Source organism: Eumetopias jubatus, unplaced genomic scaffold (assembly GCF_037043125.1).
Source record: "Eumetopias jubatus isolate StellerSeaLion01/CBP00866 unplaced genomic scaffold, mEumJub1_p1.0 scaffold_2, whole genome shotgun sequence".
NCBI lineage: Eukaryota > Metazoa > Chordata > Mammalia > Carnivora > Otariidae > Eumetopias > Eumetopias jubatus.
The window spans coordinates 132,656,997-132,674,029 of NW_028274808.1; the positions used below are offsets into that span (position 1 = coordinate 132,656,997).

The following is a 17,033-nucleotide window of genomic DNA, read 5'->3' on the forward strand; positions in this document are numbered from 1 at the left end:
CAAATCCTATTAGGGGTTTTCACAGTCATTGAATCCTCTCCTTTGTAGCCCTTGCCATGGTTGCATTTTTTACATTTGCTTATATAAGTATTTTAACTAATAGCAATTTTCTGCACTGGATTACAAGCTCCAGAGCAGACAGGCAAATATTTTTGAACTGGATCACCATTATATTTTCAGCACCTAGCACAATATCAGGGACAAAGAAGATGTTCAAATGAAGGTAGACAAGATCTGAGCTTTTTTTGCCCAAAGAAAGATAAGAAAAAGTATTCCTTTCTTTACTCTGCTCCCTCATTTGTTTTTCAGCCACCTGATACTCAAACAAAAAAAAGCAAGAAAAAGACAAAAAGACTTACCTTTTCTGAATAATTCTTGGAGACTTTCAGCACTTTGATTTAATACAGCCCATATTTCTTCTTCCTGCAGAGGTCCACCCCGAACCTCCAGGGCCTCAGCTAGTGACACGTGCATATTACCTAAGAAACAAAGGTAACAGGTGGGCTACACATCAGCAACTTGTACTGCACGTGCAATAGTGGAAGTTCGACATCCGTGATGAGAGATTGAGGTTCCTGGCTACCTCATTTCTCAATATGGACTTCAATCTAGATATCATCCTACATCTTAAATGCATAGAGGATAAAGGGATTGGAGGGAAAAAACCCTCAAAACAGCGACTTGCTCTAGCCCCGTAGGGTCAGCTTCAGAGCCTGAATCGGAAAACAGGTGGCGACTATTTCATGGGAGAAGACAGAGACTTCAAGGTCCCAGGAAGCAGCAAAATGCAGATGATAAAATCAAAACAGCCAGATTGAATAGAAGGCCTTTCAGATTATAGTTCTAGGCGTCATCCTATCCATCCCAGGTAATAAGAGGACAGGAGCTCCTACGGCCACGATGCATGAAGCTAAAGTAAGATGGAACACGTTTCTTCCATTCACTAATTGACTTCTCTATCTTTGACATATATAGTATAACTATAAATTTTGTACTGAAAGGACTTAAGTACTTCTAGACCCAGCTTTGCTGCCAACTTAGCATTTGCCCTTGGAAAAGTCATTTCACCTCTAAACCTCAGTTTTCCATCTGTGACATGGGAATAATAATAATAATGCCATTTTGGGGTTTATAATGGGGAAAAAGGGTATTCCTGTAAACATGCTTTGTAATCTAACTCTATAAAGGTTGAATTAATAAAAAATCAGAAGGGTGCCTTTGTGGGGACATTTCTGTAGGGTCAATTTTTTCAATGGCATTCAATTAAGTGGGTGATAGAATGACAAATTTTAAGGTTTTCTAATGGGGCACAATAATCCTACTTTCATTGTGAAAAGGGCGAATGCAGCTACTTAATATCATCATATATAAGGTTTCCTACACAGACATTTCTTGAAAAGAAAATTGCTCTTGATCACTAAGACTTCTCTACCTATCCCAGCCAATTTAAGTGTAACGTGCATAATATATGTCTCTTGGTAGGCAGAAGCAGATGGGTTTGGAAAAGAAGTAGAAAATGTTAAATGCTTGTTTTCTGTAATTATATCCTTCACTAAATTTTAAACTTAACCTATTAAAAAACAGCTGTTTCAGACAAAAGCTGACTTTGTTTACTCAACTAACAAAGATAGCTAATATTTTTTTAAACTTACATTTATGATACTTTAACCCAGACTGAAAAAAAGCAATTCCAGCTACAAATGAGGACAGCCATGTCTTGTTACTTTCCTTTTCAAATGTTTACTATAGCATTTTATGCTTAGTATCTGCCTTGAGGGGTGTGCACTTAAATGCACAATGTAGTAGTTAAAAGGGAAGATGCAAGATACTGCTTAGAAAAAGCCAAAGGCATTTTTACTTAGCTTGTACAGAACTGATTATTTATTCAGGCACCCCTCCCCCACAAAAAAACTGTTTCTTATGCACTTTATTAAATGATAGTACATTTAAAAAAAATAAGCTGCACTGCTTTTGAAGAGACATCTGAGTTATTACCTTCTACAGAAAACACTGCATGAAATTTGAAGTTTCAACAGTCGCATCAAGATACTATTAGCAATCAGATACCAACAGGATTTGTGAGAAAGTCTACCCTGTAGCAAATTTCCAAAGTAATATGCCTGAGAATACATATAAAGATAAAAAGAGTAGAGAGAAAATTGCATACGAAGAATTTCTTTGAAGATAGCTGTACTGATTTTCATGCCCCCACCAAAACAGGAGGGGTATAGTATAGGAAAGTGCCTTTGTTCGACCTCTAGCTGGTGAAAGAGGCCTCCATGGGACTCCTATGAGTGCTTCCCTGATATTAGGGATGCCATAGGGAGGACACCACAGACTGGTACCTGATACTTTAGGAATCTAAAGGTTTCTAAATCTAAAGGCTCCTAAAAATACTAAATACTTCTAAATCTAAAGGTTCTCACTCTGACACAGAAGCTAAAGAGGAGAGGGCACAAGAGATTCAGAGTGAGGAAGCATGCTGTATTCGGGATGGGAAGGTGTAAATAAGCAGGCCCACACAGAAGGCCAGCTTGGAGCTAGCAAAATCCTACCCAGACGATGAAAATGTTACAAAATTTAGGTTGTGGTAATGGTTGCACAACTCTGTGCCTATACTAAAAACCACTGAAGGTACATTTTAAAAGGGTAAATTTCATGATATGTCAATTATATCTCAGGAAAGGTATCTAAAACAAAACAAAACAAAAAAAACGACCCTACTCAGAGTACCTCTTGAGTTCCCAGAGAACCTCCAGGAGGGGGAAGGTGGGGGAAGGGGAGGAGAGATGAACAGGAAGGGTGAAGGGGTAGGAAGAGAAGGGGGAGAAGGAAGAGGAAGAAGAATTCAGCAGGGCTCATAGGAAGAATCATTTTTTAAAATGTCACAGGAAGTATAGCTCCAGTAAAGGTCTCTGAAGAACACACAAAAGTACACATAAGAGTCAGCCTTAAGAACATATCAAATTCAAAAACTTACAAGCCAGGTAAAAAAAATTGTTTGCCTCCTTACCTTTCTTCCTGCCCCCAGTTTAAATCCTGATGGGATCAGATAAAGCAACTTGCCAGTCCGTGAAGAGATAAGCAACAAAAAGAAAAGTCAAGCACACAGCCTCCCACCTATAGCTAATCGTAGCTAGGGGAGGGAATAGTTTTAGCTTTGAATGAAGACTGAAGTGTTGATTAATATACTGACTAGGCACTTTTAATTATGGAATTGACACTGTATTTTAAACTTGAGGGGCTGTAGTTATTAGTGACTGTAAGGAGAGAATTATGGACCTGAGTTTTTAATTTTTATTTATTTATTTTGAGAGAGAGAGAGTGTGGGGAGGGGGCAGAGGGAGAGGGGAGAGAGAGAATGTTAAGCCAGCTTCATGCCCAGTGCAGAGACCAATGCCGGGGATTGATCTCACCACCCTGAGATCATGACCTGAGCCAAATTAAGTGTCAGGCACTTAACTGACTCGGACACCCAGGTGCCCCAGACCTGAATTTTTTATATAGAGGCAACAGAAGAACTTCTCTCATGGAAGGAAGGAAGGAAGGTGATGGACAAAATAAGTTGCTTATGATTATACCTTATGCACTGTAAAGAAAATGATCTGTATCACACACACAAAGTTTTAAATTTTAAGATACAGATTTTTACTTATTTTTTAAAAAATGGGTTTTTTAAAATATAATTATTTCCTATAAGAAAATGAGAAAGTAAAAGTAACTTACAACAGAATTTTTTCAGTGTTTGACTTTTCTATCTATAAAGATTACTAATTATACTTCTGTTGCTTGACTCCATCAGGCTTAATTATATTTTATTAATCCTCTTAATTTTTATTAAAAAGTTTTTGTCCATTCAGTGTAGTAGGATCTCTACGCATCTCTGGTTGGAGCTTGTTAGAACTCCAAAACATAGAGGGAACATTGTTTTCTAAAGCAATATTATCTAGCTAACAGAATAGATTTGATATTTACAACTTATAATTTGCTAGAAAAAAAAGACTTTTAAGATTTTTAAAAACCGCATCACCCTTCTAATTGCCCAATCTCAAAACTTAATGTAATGTTAAAGCAGCTTTCTAAAAATCAAACAACACTATACCTTCTAAATCGTCTATCACCATGTTTGGCAACTGCTTACCATCACCATCATTTTTTTCTGTTACTTTTATTCACCTTTACTATAGTTTTCCAGATCATTAGTTCTGAAAGGAAAGAGAAGACAAAGGAATGAAAGAAATGCAGAAGTAGAAGGATGAAAAAAAAGTGGAGAAAAAGAAGCTTGAAGTCAACCAACAGATCAGGGAAACAATTTGTCATGAAAATTCTTTTTTTTTATGATTTTTTTTTTTTAAATTTGACAGAGAGCGCGAGCACGCACACAAGCAGGGGAAGCAGTAGAGGGAGAGGAAGAAGCAGGCTCCCCAATGTGGGGCTTAATCCCATGACCCCTGGGATCATGACCTAAACTGAAGGCAGACACCTAACTGACTGAACCACCAAGGTGCCTCTGTCATGAAAATTCTTAAAAGTGTATTACTTCAGTTGTTTTCTTTAGGCACCGTACTAGATAACCTGGGGTACAGATGTATGACTGGAATTATTTTACTATCAAAGAGGTTCTGCTCTAAACTTAACCGTATTCTTCACTTTTGTTTCCTTGAGTATTGTTGGTTACATAAATAAGTTTAAGGGAAGACTTTCCAATAAGAAAAATTAATTATATTACATAACCAGAATCATTATTGTGTTTTTGGTTAACACAAGTATTAACTATAATGACCTTAAAACTGTGCCCAGTCAGACAAAGCCACAAAAGGATTCTAACAGATGTCATTTTAATCCTGAGAGATTTGTGTCACTCACAAATAGGAAGCACAGAAAAGTGACTCCAAAAAGAATGAAATAGTAAACAGATTAACTGAATCCAATCAAGTCATATAATAACCTGTCTGGGGGGTAGACTAATGAATTAGGTGTGTTTAAGTTGATTCTAAGGAAATAGGGCTGTAAGACTACCCTATTTTAGAACAAACAACTATAGAATAGAGCTCTGTGTGTGCCACTAGTTTTGGGCAAAGAGCCGCTCACCATCCTGGCTAAGGACATCTTTGGTCATTAAGAAACCATGAGTTGAGAAAGCAACCTCCAAAATTGTAAGTTATCTTTTAACCCAAAAAGATTCACAATGAAGTTTATAAAAAGTTTAAGAGAAACAAGCTCATATATTAGTTATTTTTGAAAACTAAAGAATCTGTGGGGTGCCTGGGAGGCTCAGTTGGCTAAGCATCTGACTCCTGATTTCAGCTGAGGTCATGATCTCAGGGTTGTGGGACTGAGCCCTGCACTGGGCTCCCTGCTGAGTGGGGTGTCTGCTTGAGATTCTTTCTCTGCCCCTCCCCCTGCTCATGTACACACTAAAATAAATAAATCCTAAAAAAAATAAAATTAAAGAATCTGTATATTTGGAATTTTAGCTGTTTCTAAACAGAAACAGGTCAGATAGAATAACAGATATACTCTGTGATGCCAATTTAAATAATATAATTGAGAAAATGAGTTCAGACTTATATTTTAAAATGTATAAAATGTCACTGAAACATCTAAGAGAACTTAAATCTTGGCATACTTACAAGTTTTCATTCATCAGATTTATTTAAATAGGAAGGTTTTTTTGGTCAGACAACTGAAATACCTTTTATTTTTAGATTTACTTATTTTAGAGGGAAAAGGAGAGCACAAGCAGGAGGGGTAGAGGGAGAGATAGAGAGACAATCTCAAATAGACTCTGAAATGAGCAAATCTGACACAGGACTCAATCTCACGGACCCCAAGATCACCACCGGAGCCAAAACCAAGAGTCAGACTCTCAGCTAACTGTGCCACCCAGGTGCTCGTGAAATACTTTTAAAAAGTTTACTCTTAATTATATGAGTGCAGTTTAAAATATTTAAGAAAATTTAATTAATAAAGTTTGAAAATGTGATTACACATCCAAAGAACTCCTTAAAAGTAACTATTAAAATCTTCTGCAAGTATAATAAAATAACTAAACTGACCATAGAAGCTTAAGAACTAGGTTTTAGAATTTTTAATAAAAAATTTAAAATAATTTTCAATAAGCTTTTCTGCATAAATTATACCTGAGTCCATTTTTTAAAAGGTTTATTTATTTTAGAAAGAGAGAGAGCACACGAGTGGGAGGGGCAGAGGAAGAGGGAGAGAGAATCTCAATCAGACTCTTCATTGAGCATGGAGCCGATGCAGGGCCGACATGGGGCTCAATCTCACAACCCTGAGACCAAGACCTGAGCCGAAATCAAGAGTTAGACGCTCAATGAACTGTACCACCCAGGCGCCCGAGAAGCCATTTTTTTTTTTTAAGTTAGGAGAAAATCAATTTGACAAAGTTTTCTTAGATACAATATCAAATGGAAAAGGGGACCATCTTACATGGTTGATGGGAATGCAAACTGGTGCAGCCACCCTGTAAAACAGTATGGAGGTTCCTCAAAAAGTTAAAACTATCCAATGATCCAGCAACTGTACTACTAGGTATTTATGCAAAGGATACAAAAATAGTGTTTTGAAGGGGCACATGCACCCCAATGTGTATAGCAGCAATGTCCACAATAGCCAAACTGGGAAAGAGCCCAGATATCCATCGACAGATGAATGGATAAAGAAGATGTGGTGTGTATACATATATATATATATAATGGAATTATATATATATATAATGGAATTTTATTTATTTATATATATATATATATATAATGGAATATTACTCAGCCATCAAAAAGAATGAAGTCTTGCCATTTGCAATAATGTGGATAGAGCTAGACAGTATAATGCTAAATGAAATAAGTCAGAGTGAGACAAATACTGTTATGATTTCACTCATGTGGAATTTAAGAAATAAAACAGAGAATCATAGGGGAAGGCAGGGAAAAATAAAATAAGATGAAAACAGAGAGGGAGACAAACCATAAGAGACACCTAACTCTAGGAAACAAACGGAGGGTTGCTGGAAGGCAGGTGGGAGGGATGGGGTAACTGGGTGATGGGCATTAAGGAGGACACTTGATGCAATGTACCGGGTATTGTATGCAACTGATGAGTCACTAAATTTTACCCCTAAAACCAAAAAAGATACAGTATCAAATGTGTGATCCATAAAATAAAAAAATGATAAATTAGAATCTATCAAAATTAAAACCTCTGCTCTTTGAAGAGAACTATTAAAAGAATGGAAAAAAGCCACATATTAAAGGAAAATATATGCTGATAAAAGATTTTTATCCAGAAAAATAATTATCTTCAGTAATGGGAAAACAATCCAATTTAAAAAAAATGGGCAAGAGATTTGAATAGACACTTCATCAGAGAAAGTATATGGATGTCAAACATATGAAAAGATGCTCAATGTCATTAGTCATTAGGAAAATGAAAATTAAAACAATGAGACACTGTTACATAGATATCAATGGCTAAAATGAAAAAGACTGCCTGAACTGAGTATTGACAGGATGTGGAGGAACTGGAACTTTCATACATTGCTAGTGGAAATGTAAAATGGTACCCCTTGGAAAAATATTTGTTAAAAGTTTCTTAAATTAAATATAAGCTTGCCATATGGTCTAGTCATTCCACTCCATGTTATTTACTCAGTAGAAATTTAAGCACATATCTATATGAAGACTTACATACAATCTTCATTGCAGCTTTGTTTGTAATAGCTGAAAACTGGAAACAAGCAAATGTCTACCAACAGGTGAATGGATAAATTTTAGTATATTTCCACAATGGATTATTAATCAGCAATAAAAAGGAATGAACTTTTACTGATATATGCAACAATATGCATCTCAAAATAATTATGCTAAGTAAAGGAAACTAGACAAAAAAAGTACATGATTTATGATTACATATGTACAAAATAATAGAAAATGCAAATGAATCTATAGTTAGAGAAAGCAGTTCAGTTAGCCTGAGGATGTCATTGCTCTGTGGAGAAGCATGTGGGAGTGATTATAAAGGGACATGAGAAAATGTTTGGGGATGATGGTTATGTTCATTACCTTTATTGTGAGGATGGTTTCACAGATGCATACATATTTCATAACTTACCAAATTGTATACTTTGAATATGTATAGTTTATTATAGATCTCAATAATGCATCAATAACACTGTTTAAAAGAGAAAAAACTAAACTCGACAAAAGCGAGACAGCATTGCTTTTCTTTGTCCCACGAAGCTGTCTGAATTTTGTTATTGTCAGAAGGAATCAAGCCCCACCTTCAGGTAACACATGCTTTAAAAAAAAAAAAAAGACTTGTTTTCTAAAAGTTAACTTCTCCCATTAAAAAAAAAAAATCTATAAAACTACAAAAACCAAAATCTATGGCTAAAGTCTAAGATCTTCCCTCCTCAAACAGCCAAAGCATATCTAAGATGCCATATAACTTAGATGTTAGTAAAATTAGAATTTGTGCATTGATAACACATCTTTTTAAGAACCCATTATTCAAGATAGCAATCCCTTGTTTTTCTCTCAACTAATTTTATAAGCATTTAAACCCAAAATGATAATCACAATAATTAGAGGACACATCAAATAACATGAAATTATTTCTACCTTTTAACTACTGATCCAGAATGGCTGACACCAAGACAGATATATTCAAAGTAGAAACAATAAAAGCACTATTATAACTCTAGAAGACTAAAAGCTAATCTCCCTAAATAAATACATACATTACAGTTTCTTTCCATTAGGGTGTAGGAATCGATAGATCAGGTAGTGGGGAAAATCATTATTGCCTAATATAGTTAGGAAAGATTAAGGAAGAATTGGGATTTTTTTTAGGAGGAAAAGAGATAAAACTCAGTGAAGTTTTAATTGGATGTTGCCTCAAGATAGAAAACAGCATGTGTCTAAACATTTTTATTGAAGTTGGAGCAATGCTTAACACTTGTCAACTTTTCCATTTTACTTTTCCGGTGAGAGAAGAGAAACTAAAACAAACACAAATCTAAATTGCCTTTCTGGGCCTCTGGCTCATGTCAACCACTTATCTAAATAGAAATCATATATGCCTGTTCCCTGCTTTCAAAGACAGCTTCAAAAAACCAGAAGGAAAAACTCTGGAATTCTTTACTCTCTATGTATCATTTAAACTTAGGAGAAAAGTAAAATGGAGAGGAAAATCACTAATTTCACATGCTACATTTCTCCTCACCAACTGGGAAGTACAGAAAGTAGTGTTATGGTAGAATTTCAGTTTTGAGTATTGTCTTTCTACATCACCCCTCCTCCACACCCACTAACTTTTGCTAAGATCATTGCTTCAGAGTACTCACTCGTCTTCCTGAAGAAATGTAGACTTAAAATGTATCAGAGGGGGCAACCACTAAAGGAAACATAAAGGAAGCATAAAAGACTAAGATAAAAATTCATATTTGTCCTTTATATCATAATAAACAAATTAGTGTGGTAGGCAGAACTTTGAGACTGCCCTGAACATTCCTTTCATGTTGTGAATGGCCTATGTGGGGGCACACAGCAAAGACCAAGGGGTAGTCTCTAGAAGCTGACAGTGTACTCCAGCCAACAACCAGCAAGAAAATAGTCCTGCAATCACAAGGAACTGAATTCTAACAACCAGTGAGCATGGCATAGGATTCTGAAGTCTCAAAAGATACTGTAGTCCCAACTGACACTTTGATTTCAGTCTGGTTAGATCCTGAAAAGGGGAACCAGCTAATCTACACCCAGTCTCCTGACCAACAAGAAATGTAAAATCATAAATTTGTGTTGCTTTAAGATGCTAAATTTTAAGATGATAATTTGTTACAATCGAAAACTAGAAAACTAATACGGATTTTTGTACCTGAACCTGGGATGCTGCATTGACAATAAAAACCTGAGCGCAGTTTGAAATTGGATATGAGAATTTTGAGAAGCGTGACAGGGAAAGTCTAACTTGCCTTGAATAGATTTTTTAATAGACATCTGGACCTTAATCTAGATGCTGCTGGTAAGGACTCAGAAGGAAATGAGGAACATGTAACAGGAGTACCTTAGAGATATTGCAGGTTCAGTTTCAGACCACCACAAGAAAGTGAGTATTGAAATTAAGCAAGTCAAATGAAATTTTTGGTTTCCCAGGGCAGATAAATTATGTTTACACTATAATCTACTAAGCATGCAATAGCATTATGTTTAAAAAAAAAAAACCACTGTATATACCTTAACTTAAAAACTTTAATGCTAAACAATTTTTTTTAGAGATTTTATTCATTTATTTGAGAGAGAGAGAGAGCAAGAGCAGGAACAAGCAGGGGGAGTGGGAGAGGGAGAAGCACGCCCCCTGCCAAGCAGGGAGCCCGATGTGGGACTTGATCCCAGGACCCTGGGATCATGACCTGGGCCGAAGGCAGATGGTTAACGATTGAGCCACCCAGGTGCCCAGTGCTAAACAATTCTAACTGCCATCTAAGCTTTCAGTGAGTTGTCCTCTTTTTGCTGGTGGAGGGTCTTACCTTGATGCTGATGACTGCTAACTGATCACGGTGGTGGTTGCTACAGGCTGGGGTGGCTGCGGTAATTTCTTAAAATAAGACAACAGTGAAGATGCCACACTGATGGACTCTTCCATAAATGATTTCTTTGTACATGCAATGGTATTTGACAGCATTGCACCCATAGTAGAACTTCTTTAAACACTGGATATGGGGCGCCTGGGTGGCTCAGTCGGGTAAGCATCCAATTCTTCATTTCTGCTCGGGTCATGATCTTAGGGTCATGAGATGGAGCCCACCGTTGGGCTCCACGTTCAGCTGGGAGTCTCTCCATCTTACTGCCCTTCCACCTCTCCAATGCGAGCGAGCGAGCTCTCAAATAAATAAATAGATCTTTAAAAATAAATAAATAAAATAAAATAAAAACTGGAGTCAATCCTCTCAACCCTGCTGCTGCTTTATCAACTAAGTTAATGTAATATTCCAAATTCTTTGCTGTCATGTAGACAATCTTCACAGCACTTGCACCAGGAGTAGATCTGATCTCAAGAAAACACGTTCTTAGCTCATCCATAAGAAACAACTCTTCATCTGTTAGTTTTATCATGAGATTGTAGCAATTCAGTTACATCTTCAGGCACCACTTTTGATTCTAGTTCTCCTGCTATTTCTATCATATCTGTAGTTACTTCCTCTGCTTGCACTCCTCAAAGTCATCCATCATCTGAGGCTCAGAATCCTATGCTAAAGTCAACTTCTTCCGAAAAGTCCTATTAATGTTGGTATAGTTACCTCTTCCCATGAATCATAAATTTTTTTTTTTAAGATTTTTATTTATTTATTGAGAGAGAGAGAGAATGGTAGAGAGAGAGCATGAGATGGAGGAAGGTCAGAGGGAGAAGCAGACTCCCTGCTGAGCAGGGAGCCCGACGCGGGACTCGATCCTGGGACCCCAGGATCATGACCTGAGCCGAAGGCAGTCGCTTAACCAACTGAGCCACCCAGGCACCCGAATCATAAATGTTTTTAATGACATCCAGAAAGGTGAATACTTTCCAGAAGGCTTTCAATGTATTTTTCACAGGTCCATCAGAGGAATCAATATCTATAGCAGCTATAAGCCTTACAAAATGTACTTCTTAAATAGAAAGTCACAAATAGTCCTTGATTTATGGGCTGCAAAATGTATGTTGTGTCAGCAGGCATGAAAACAACATTAATCTTATACATGTCCATCAGAGCTCTTAGGTGACCAGGTGCATTGTCAATGAGCAGTGATATTTTGAAAGGTATCCTTTTTCCTGAGCAAGTAGGTCTCAACAATAGGCTTAAATACTCAGTAAACCATGTTACAAACAGATTTGTTGTCATCCAGGCTTTGTTGCTCCATTGAGGTACAGGCAGATTAGATTTCACATAATTTTTAAGGGCCCTAGGAATTTCAGAATGGCCAACGAGTATAGGCTTCAAGTGACAGTCACCAGCTGCCCTACCCCTAACAAGAGAGTCATAGCCTGTCCTTTGAAGCCAGGCATTAACTTTTCCTCTCTAAGCTATCAAAGTCCTAGCCATCTAGGACTGACAGACTTCCAATAGAAGGCTGTTTGATCTACACTGAAAACCTGTTTACCGATGGCTTCATTAATCATCTTAGATCTTCTGGATAACTTGCTGCAGCTTCTACATCAGCACCTGTTCCTTCACTTTGACTTTTATGTTATAGGGACGGCTTCTTTCCTTAAACCTCATGAAATAACCTCTGCTAGCTTCCAACTTTTCTTCCGCAGACTCCTCACCACTCTCCACTTTCAGAAAACTGAAGAGAATTGGGGCGATGTTCTGGATTAGTTCCCTATCCAGGCAACTAAAACTTTCTCCATATCAGCAATAAGGCTGTTTCACTTTCTTCTTATTGCTGTGTTCACTAGGTAGCACTTTTATTTTCCTTCAAGAACTTTTCCTTTGCATTTACAACTTGGTTAACTGTTTGGCACAAGAGACCTAGCTTTTGGCCTATCTTGGCTTTTGATTTCAAGTGAGAGACATGACTTTTCCTTTCAGTTGAACACTTGAAGGCCATTGTAGGGTTTTTTTTTTTAATATTTTATTTATTTTTATTTATTTGACAGAGAGACAACGAGAGAGGGAACACAAGCAGGGGGAGTGGGAGAGGGAGAGGCAGACTTCCCGTGGAGCAGGGAGCCTGATGCGGGGCTCGATCCCAGAACCCTGGGATCATGACCTGAGCCGAAGGCAGAGGCTTAATGACTGAGCCACCCAAGTGCCCCTGTAGGGTTGCTGATTAGCCTAATTTCAGTATTGCTGTGTCTCAGGGAATAGGGAAGTCTGAGGAGACGGACAGAGACGAGGGAACAGTCAGAGTACATGCAACATTTATTGATTACATTCACCATTTTATTTTTCATTTTTATTTTTTTTAAGATTTTTATTTATTTGACAGAGAGAGACACAGCGAGAGAGGGAACATAAGCAGGGGGAGTGGGAGAAGGAGAAGCAGGCCTCCCGCTGAGCAGGGAGCCTGATGCGGGGCTCGATCCCAGGACCCTGAGATCATGACCTGAGCCGAAGGCAGATGCTTAATGACTGAGCCACCCAGGCGCCCCATACATTCACCATTTTATATTGGCACAATTTGTGGCATACCAAAACAATTACAATAGTAAAATCAAAGCTTATTGATCAAAGCACTGCAACAAAATAATCAAAAATTTGAAATCTACAAAAGCAGATACTGTTGGAAAAATGGCACTGGTGAACTGGTTCAAGGCAGGGTTGCCACAAACCTTCAACTTGTTAAGAAAAAAAAAAGTCGTATCAGCAAAGTATAATAAAATGAAGTGCAATAAAATGGAGTATGCCTGTGTTGGAAACTGAAATAAGGGGGATCCTTCTTATGTAGTAGCAGAAAGCTTGGCAACATTGTGTCCTATAAGTTATATGGAAAGCGGAACTTACCAGTGATATAACTGGATATATAGCTAAGGACATTTCCAAGTGATGTGTTGAAGGTGCTGTCTGGTTCACTTTTGTCCTTTGTAGTAAAATCCAAGAGGGGAGAGAGAAATTGAGGAAATAGCTAAAAAGGAAAGGAACCAGGCCTAGATGATTCCTAAAATACCCAGCCTCTCCAGATAACAAAAGATGCTAAAAATAAAAAAATGGCTGACAAAAGCACAGTAGAGAAAAAAGATGACCCTTTTAAAGATTTTATTTATTTGAGAGAATGAGTGAGCATGCACATTGACTGTGAGCAAGGGGGAGGGGCAGAGTGAGGGGGAGGGGCAGAGTGAAGGAGAGGGACAAGCAGACTCCACATGAGCAGCAAGCCCCACGTGGGGCTCAATCTCACAACCCTGAGATCATGACCTGAGCCAAAATCAAGAGTCGGAGGCTTACCTGAGTCACCCAGGTGCCCCAAAAGATGACTAACTGATAAAATTTCAGAAAGATCAAAAGGCCAAAGGTTTAGTCACATAAAGTACCCTTTCAATATTTTAAGGGCCTCTAGTAAACTTTGGAGTTGTCCCTTAGCCATCTCAGCAGGAGGCAGACAGAAAAAGCATTATTTCATTTCTTGAAAAAACTGCAAATATTTTTGTCTAATGTAGTGAATCCCTGTGAAATCCACTCAAAATCTAGAATTTGAGAAAATTGTTTCAGCATAAACACTACCAGTTTGAGCTAAAAGGAAACAGAGGGAATATAAAATGGAAAGAAGCTGTTGGACTCCTCCCAAATGCCACCGGCAGAAAAGAAGTCTGATAAAACTAAGCAACTGCAAACATGCTACCTTCCTAGAAAAGGAAGAATTTTTTAGAAGGTGGAACCAAGACTGGGAGGGCAGAGTTGAGACCCATGGAGGTCTGTTCCTAGGCTTTGAAACCTAACCCAAACCCAGCTGGAGTTTGCCAACATGGATTTCAGAACTGCTATGGACCAGTGACTCCTTTTTTTAACTTTCCATTCTGTCCTTGCCTGTTTTGAACCATAATGTCCACAACCATTTTATGTTGGGACACTCTTTAATTTTACAGGTTCACAGAGGACACACAGGAACCTCACCTACATCTAACATAGATGATTAAAATAAGACTTTGGACTTTGAGTGGATGCTTTAATAGCATGAGAACCCTGGGAACCATGGGAACAGGTGGATTTTGCTTCTATGTATGTAAAGGGTGGGGGCCAGAGGATAGACTGTGGTAGGCATAAGTCTAAGGTGAATTCCTGCCCCTCTGGTATACCAGACCCATATAATCCCCTCCGCTCGAGTGTGGGCAGGACCTATCAGTATCAAAGGATAGTTGCTCAGTTGACTAAGTTATGTTAAAGAAGACTCCACTGGAGCAGGTTGTTTTGTTTTAAAGATTTTATTTATTTGACGGAGAGCACAAACAGAGGGAGCCGCAGAGGAAGAGGGAGAAACAGGCTCCCCACTGAGCAGAGATCCTCATGTGGGGCTCAATCCCAGGATCCTGGGATCATGACCTGAGCCAAAGGCAGACGCTTCAATGACCGAGCCACCCACGTGCCCACTTCATGTTTTAATTAACAAAGCAATTTGCACTGAGGTGCCTTTGGGATGTAATGTTAGATGGTCCAGAAGGGTTGACCAAAGCTCATGCTACTCCAAAATGAAATACTAACGTACGCAAGACAAACAGTGACAGTCTATTAAAGAGATTCCTATTTTCCTGATTTTCTACCATTTAGCATTTTCATAATCAAGCAATAGTCCACTTATGATCTAACTGATAAGAACCTGGCTATCAGAGGTGTTAGAAGGCAGAAGGGAAGAATCACTACCTATACAGCAAATACTAGAATAATGAAGATGAAAGTGATGTCTATCTTCTCCTCTTGTCCTTTCTTACAAATCTATTAAATCTAAAAGGTTTGGGTAAATTTATACTGTGATAAAATAAAGTAGCAGGAGTCATTCTATATTAATGTGGACCAAAATCAACTTTGTTTCTAGAGAAAATAAATGAAAAGACTAAGCCCAAACAACTTCACAAATCACAGGTGAAGCATAATAAATCTAATCGAAATCCAGTACTTCCAACAATTTCAACTTAATAGAGGTAGTAAAATTTCTACTTAAACTGCTCTCTTCTAAAAATGATTTTGATATTACCAATTTCCACTCTGAAATGTTTTATATCATACTTCAATCTTAAAAATAATAAATTCAATGAATCTAAACCAAATCTAAAACACTAAGCTGTGACAGAGATATTCATATTAAATGCTGTTGTTCATTATGTCATTTTCATATTATTTTACATAATATGATTATGATTAATTAAATTAGATTGCTTAAAGTTTAAGTAGTAACATGACTTGCAAGAACTCATGAATTTAATTTCCAGCTAACTCTATAAAGATGTATTTCTCAAAGTGGAGTTTTTATATCTACAATTTTAATTTAATTAACTACACAGTTCTCTTGTGTTAACTGTCATAAATAAGAATGACTAATATGCACAACAATGGAGACCTTTTTACACAAGAAAAAGGAATTCTGGCTTATAGACAAATGACAAAATCACTTTGGGATAAATTATGCAAAATTACTGCTAATGTTTTACAGATTAGAACTGGAATAATATGCTCCACTACAATTCACTTGTCAAAATTCTGGCTTTAATTTCTGATTATATCACATCATCTCTTCTAACTCTAATCAGTGCCACTCAGTGTCAGAATTTTTACTCATATAATCTCCATCCATTCTCATAAAGCTAGTGTTCTCTATATCCAGTTTTCACTGGAGAATGCACCTGCTACCAAGACTTAACCTAATCACGTTAGAGCAATTTATTCCTAAATCTAGCTCCAGCCTTGAGATAGCCTTGTTCTAAATACTAGATTTTCAATTTTAACTATGTATTGTCCCATTTTCCCCTGGATAGATACTGCCCTCTGAAATCAAATTCAATAACTCTAAAGCCTAAAAAAGTCTTTTTCCCCAAATTAGCCACTCTTAACTGTTCCAAACAGATAATGGGACCACCATTCCTCCAGCAGCCAGGCTTAAGGTCCTGTTTGTCTTTTCTCCTCCCTTTCCCCTTCGTCTTGTCACCAAAAACTTGCTTATCCACTCTTAATCTCTCCCAAATTTATCTTTCTTTCAAGTCTCATTTTTCCTACCATCCATTCTTTCCCCTCATTTTGTATATATACATACTTTTGAATTTTTTAAAAAACAGTGATTATTCTGTAAATATGCTTCTGTGACTTGTTTTCTTCACTCCAAAATATTTTGTGAGAGTCATCCATGTTCATTTGTGTTGCTTATTCACTTTCACTACTGATTAGGATTCCATTGTTGGAATTTGGATTGTTTCTAGCTTTTTGCTAACAAAAATAATGTTGCGATGAACATTTTGTATGCATGATAATTGAGTAGAGCATATCTTTGACACTTAGATAAAGCCAAGTTTCTTTTTTTTTTTTAAGATTTTATTTATTTATTTGTCAGAGA

General features: G+C 37.3%; 1 protein-coding gene across 9 annotated transcripts in view; it reads right to left on the minus strand.

The window, feature by feature from the left end:
* The window catches only part of PTPN13 (protein tyrosine phosphatase non-receptor type 13), a 204,168-nt gene that overhangs the window by 152,360 nt on the left and 34,775 nt on the right, over positions 1 to 17,033 (minus strand). For all 9 annotated transcript variants that reach the window (XM_028124191.2, XM_028124189.2, XM_088021120.1 and 6 more), the window contains exon 2: positions 360 to 479. In XM_028124191.2, the coding sequence (XP_027979992.1) occupies positions 360 to 474 (115 nt within the window). In that variant the 5' untranslated portion in view covers positions 475 to 479. The remainder of the gene's footprint in view (positions 1 to 359; positions 480 to 17,033) is intronic.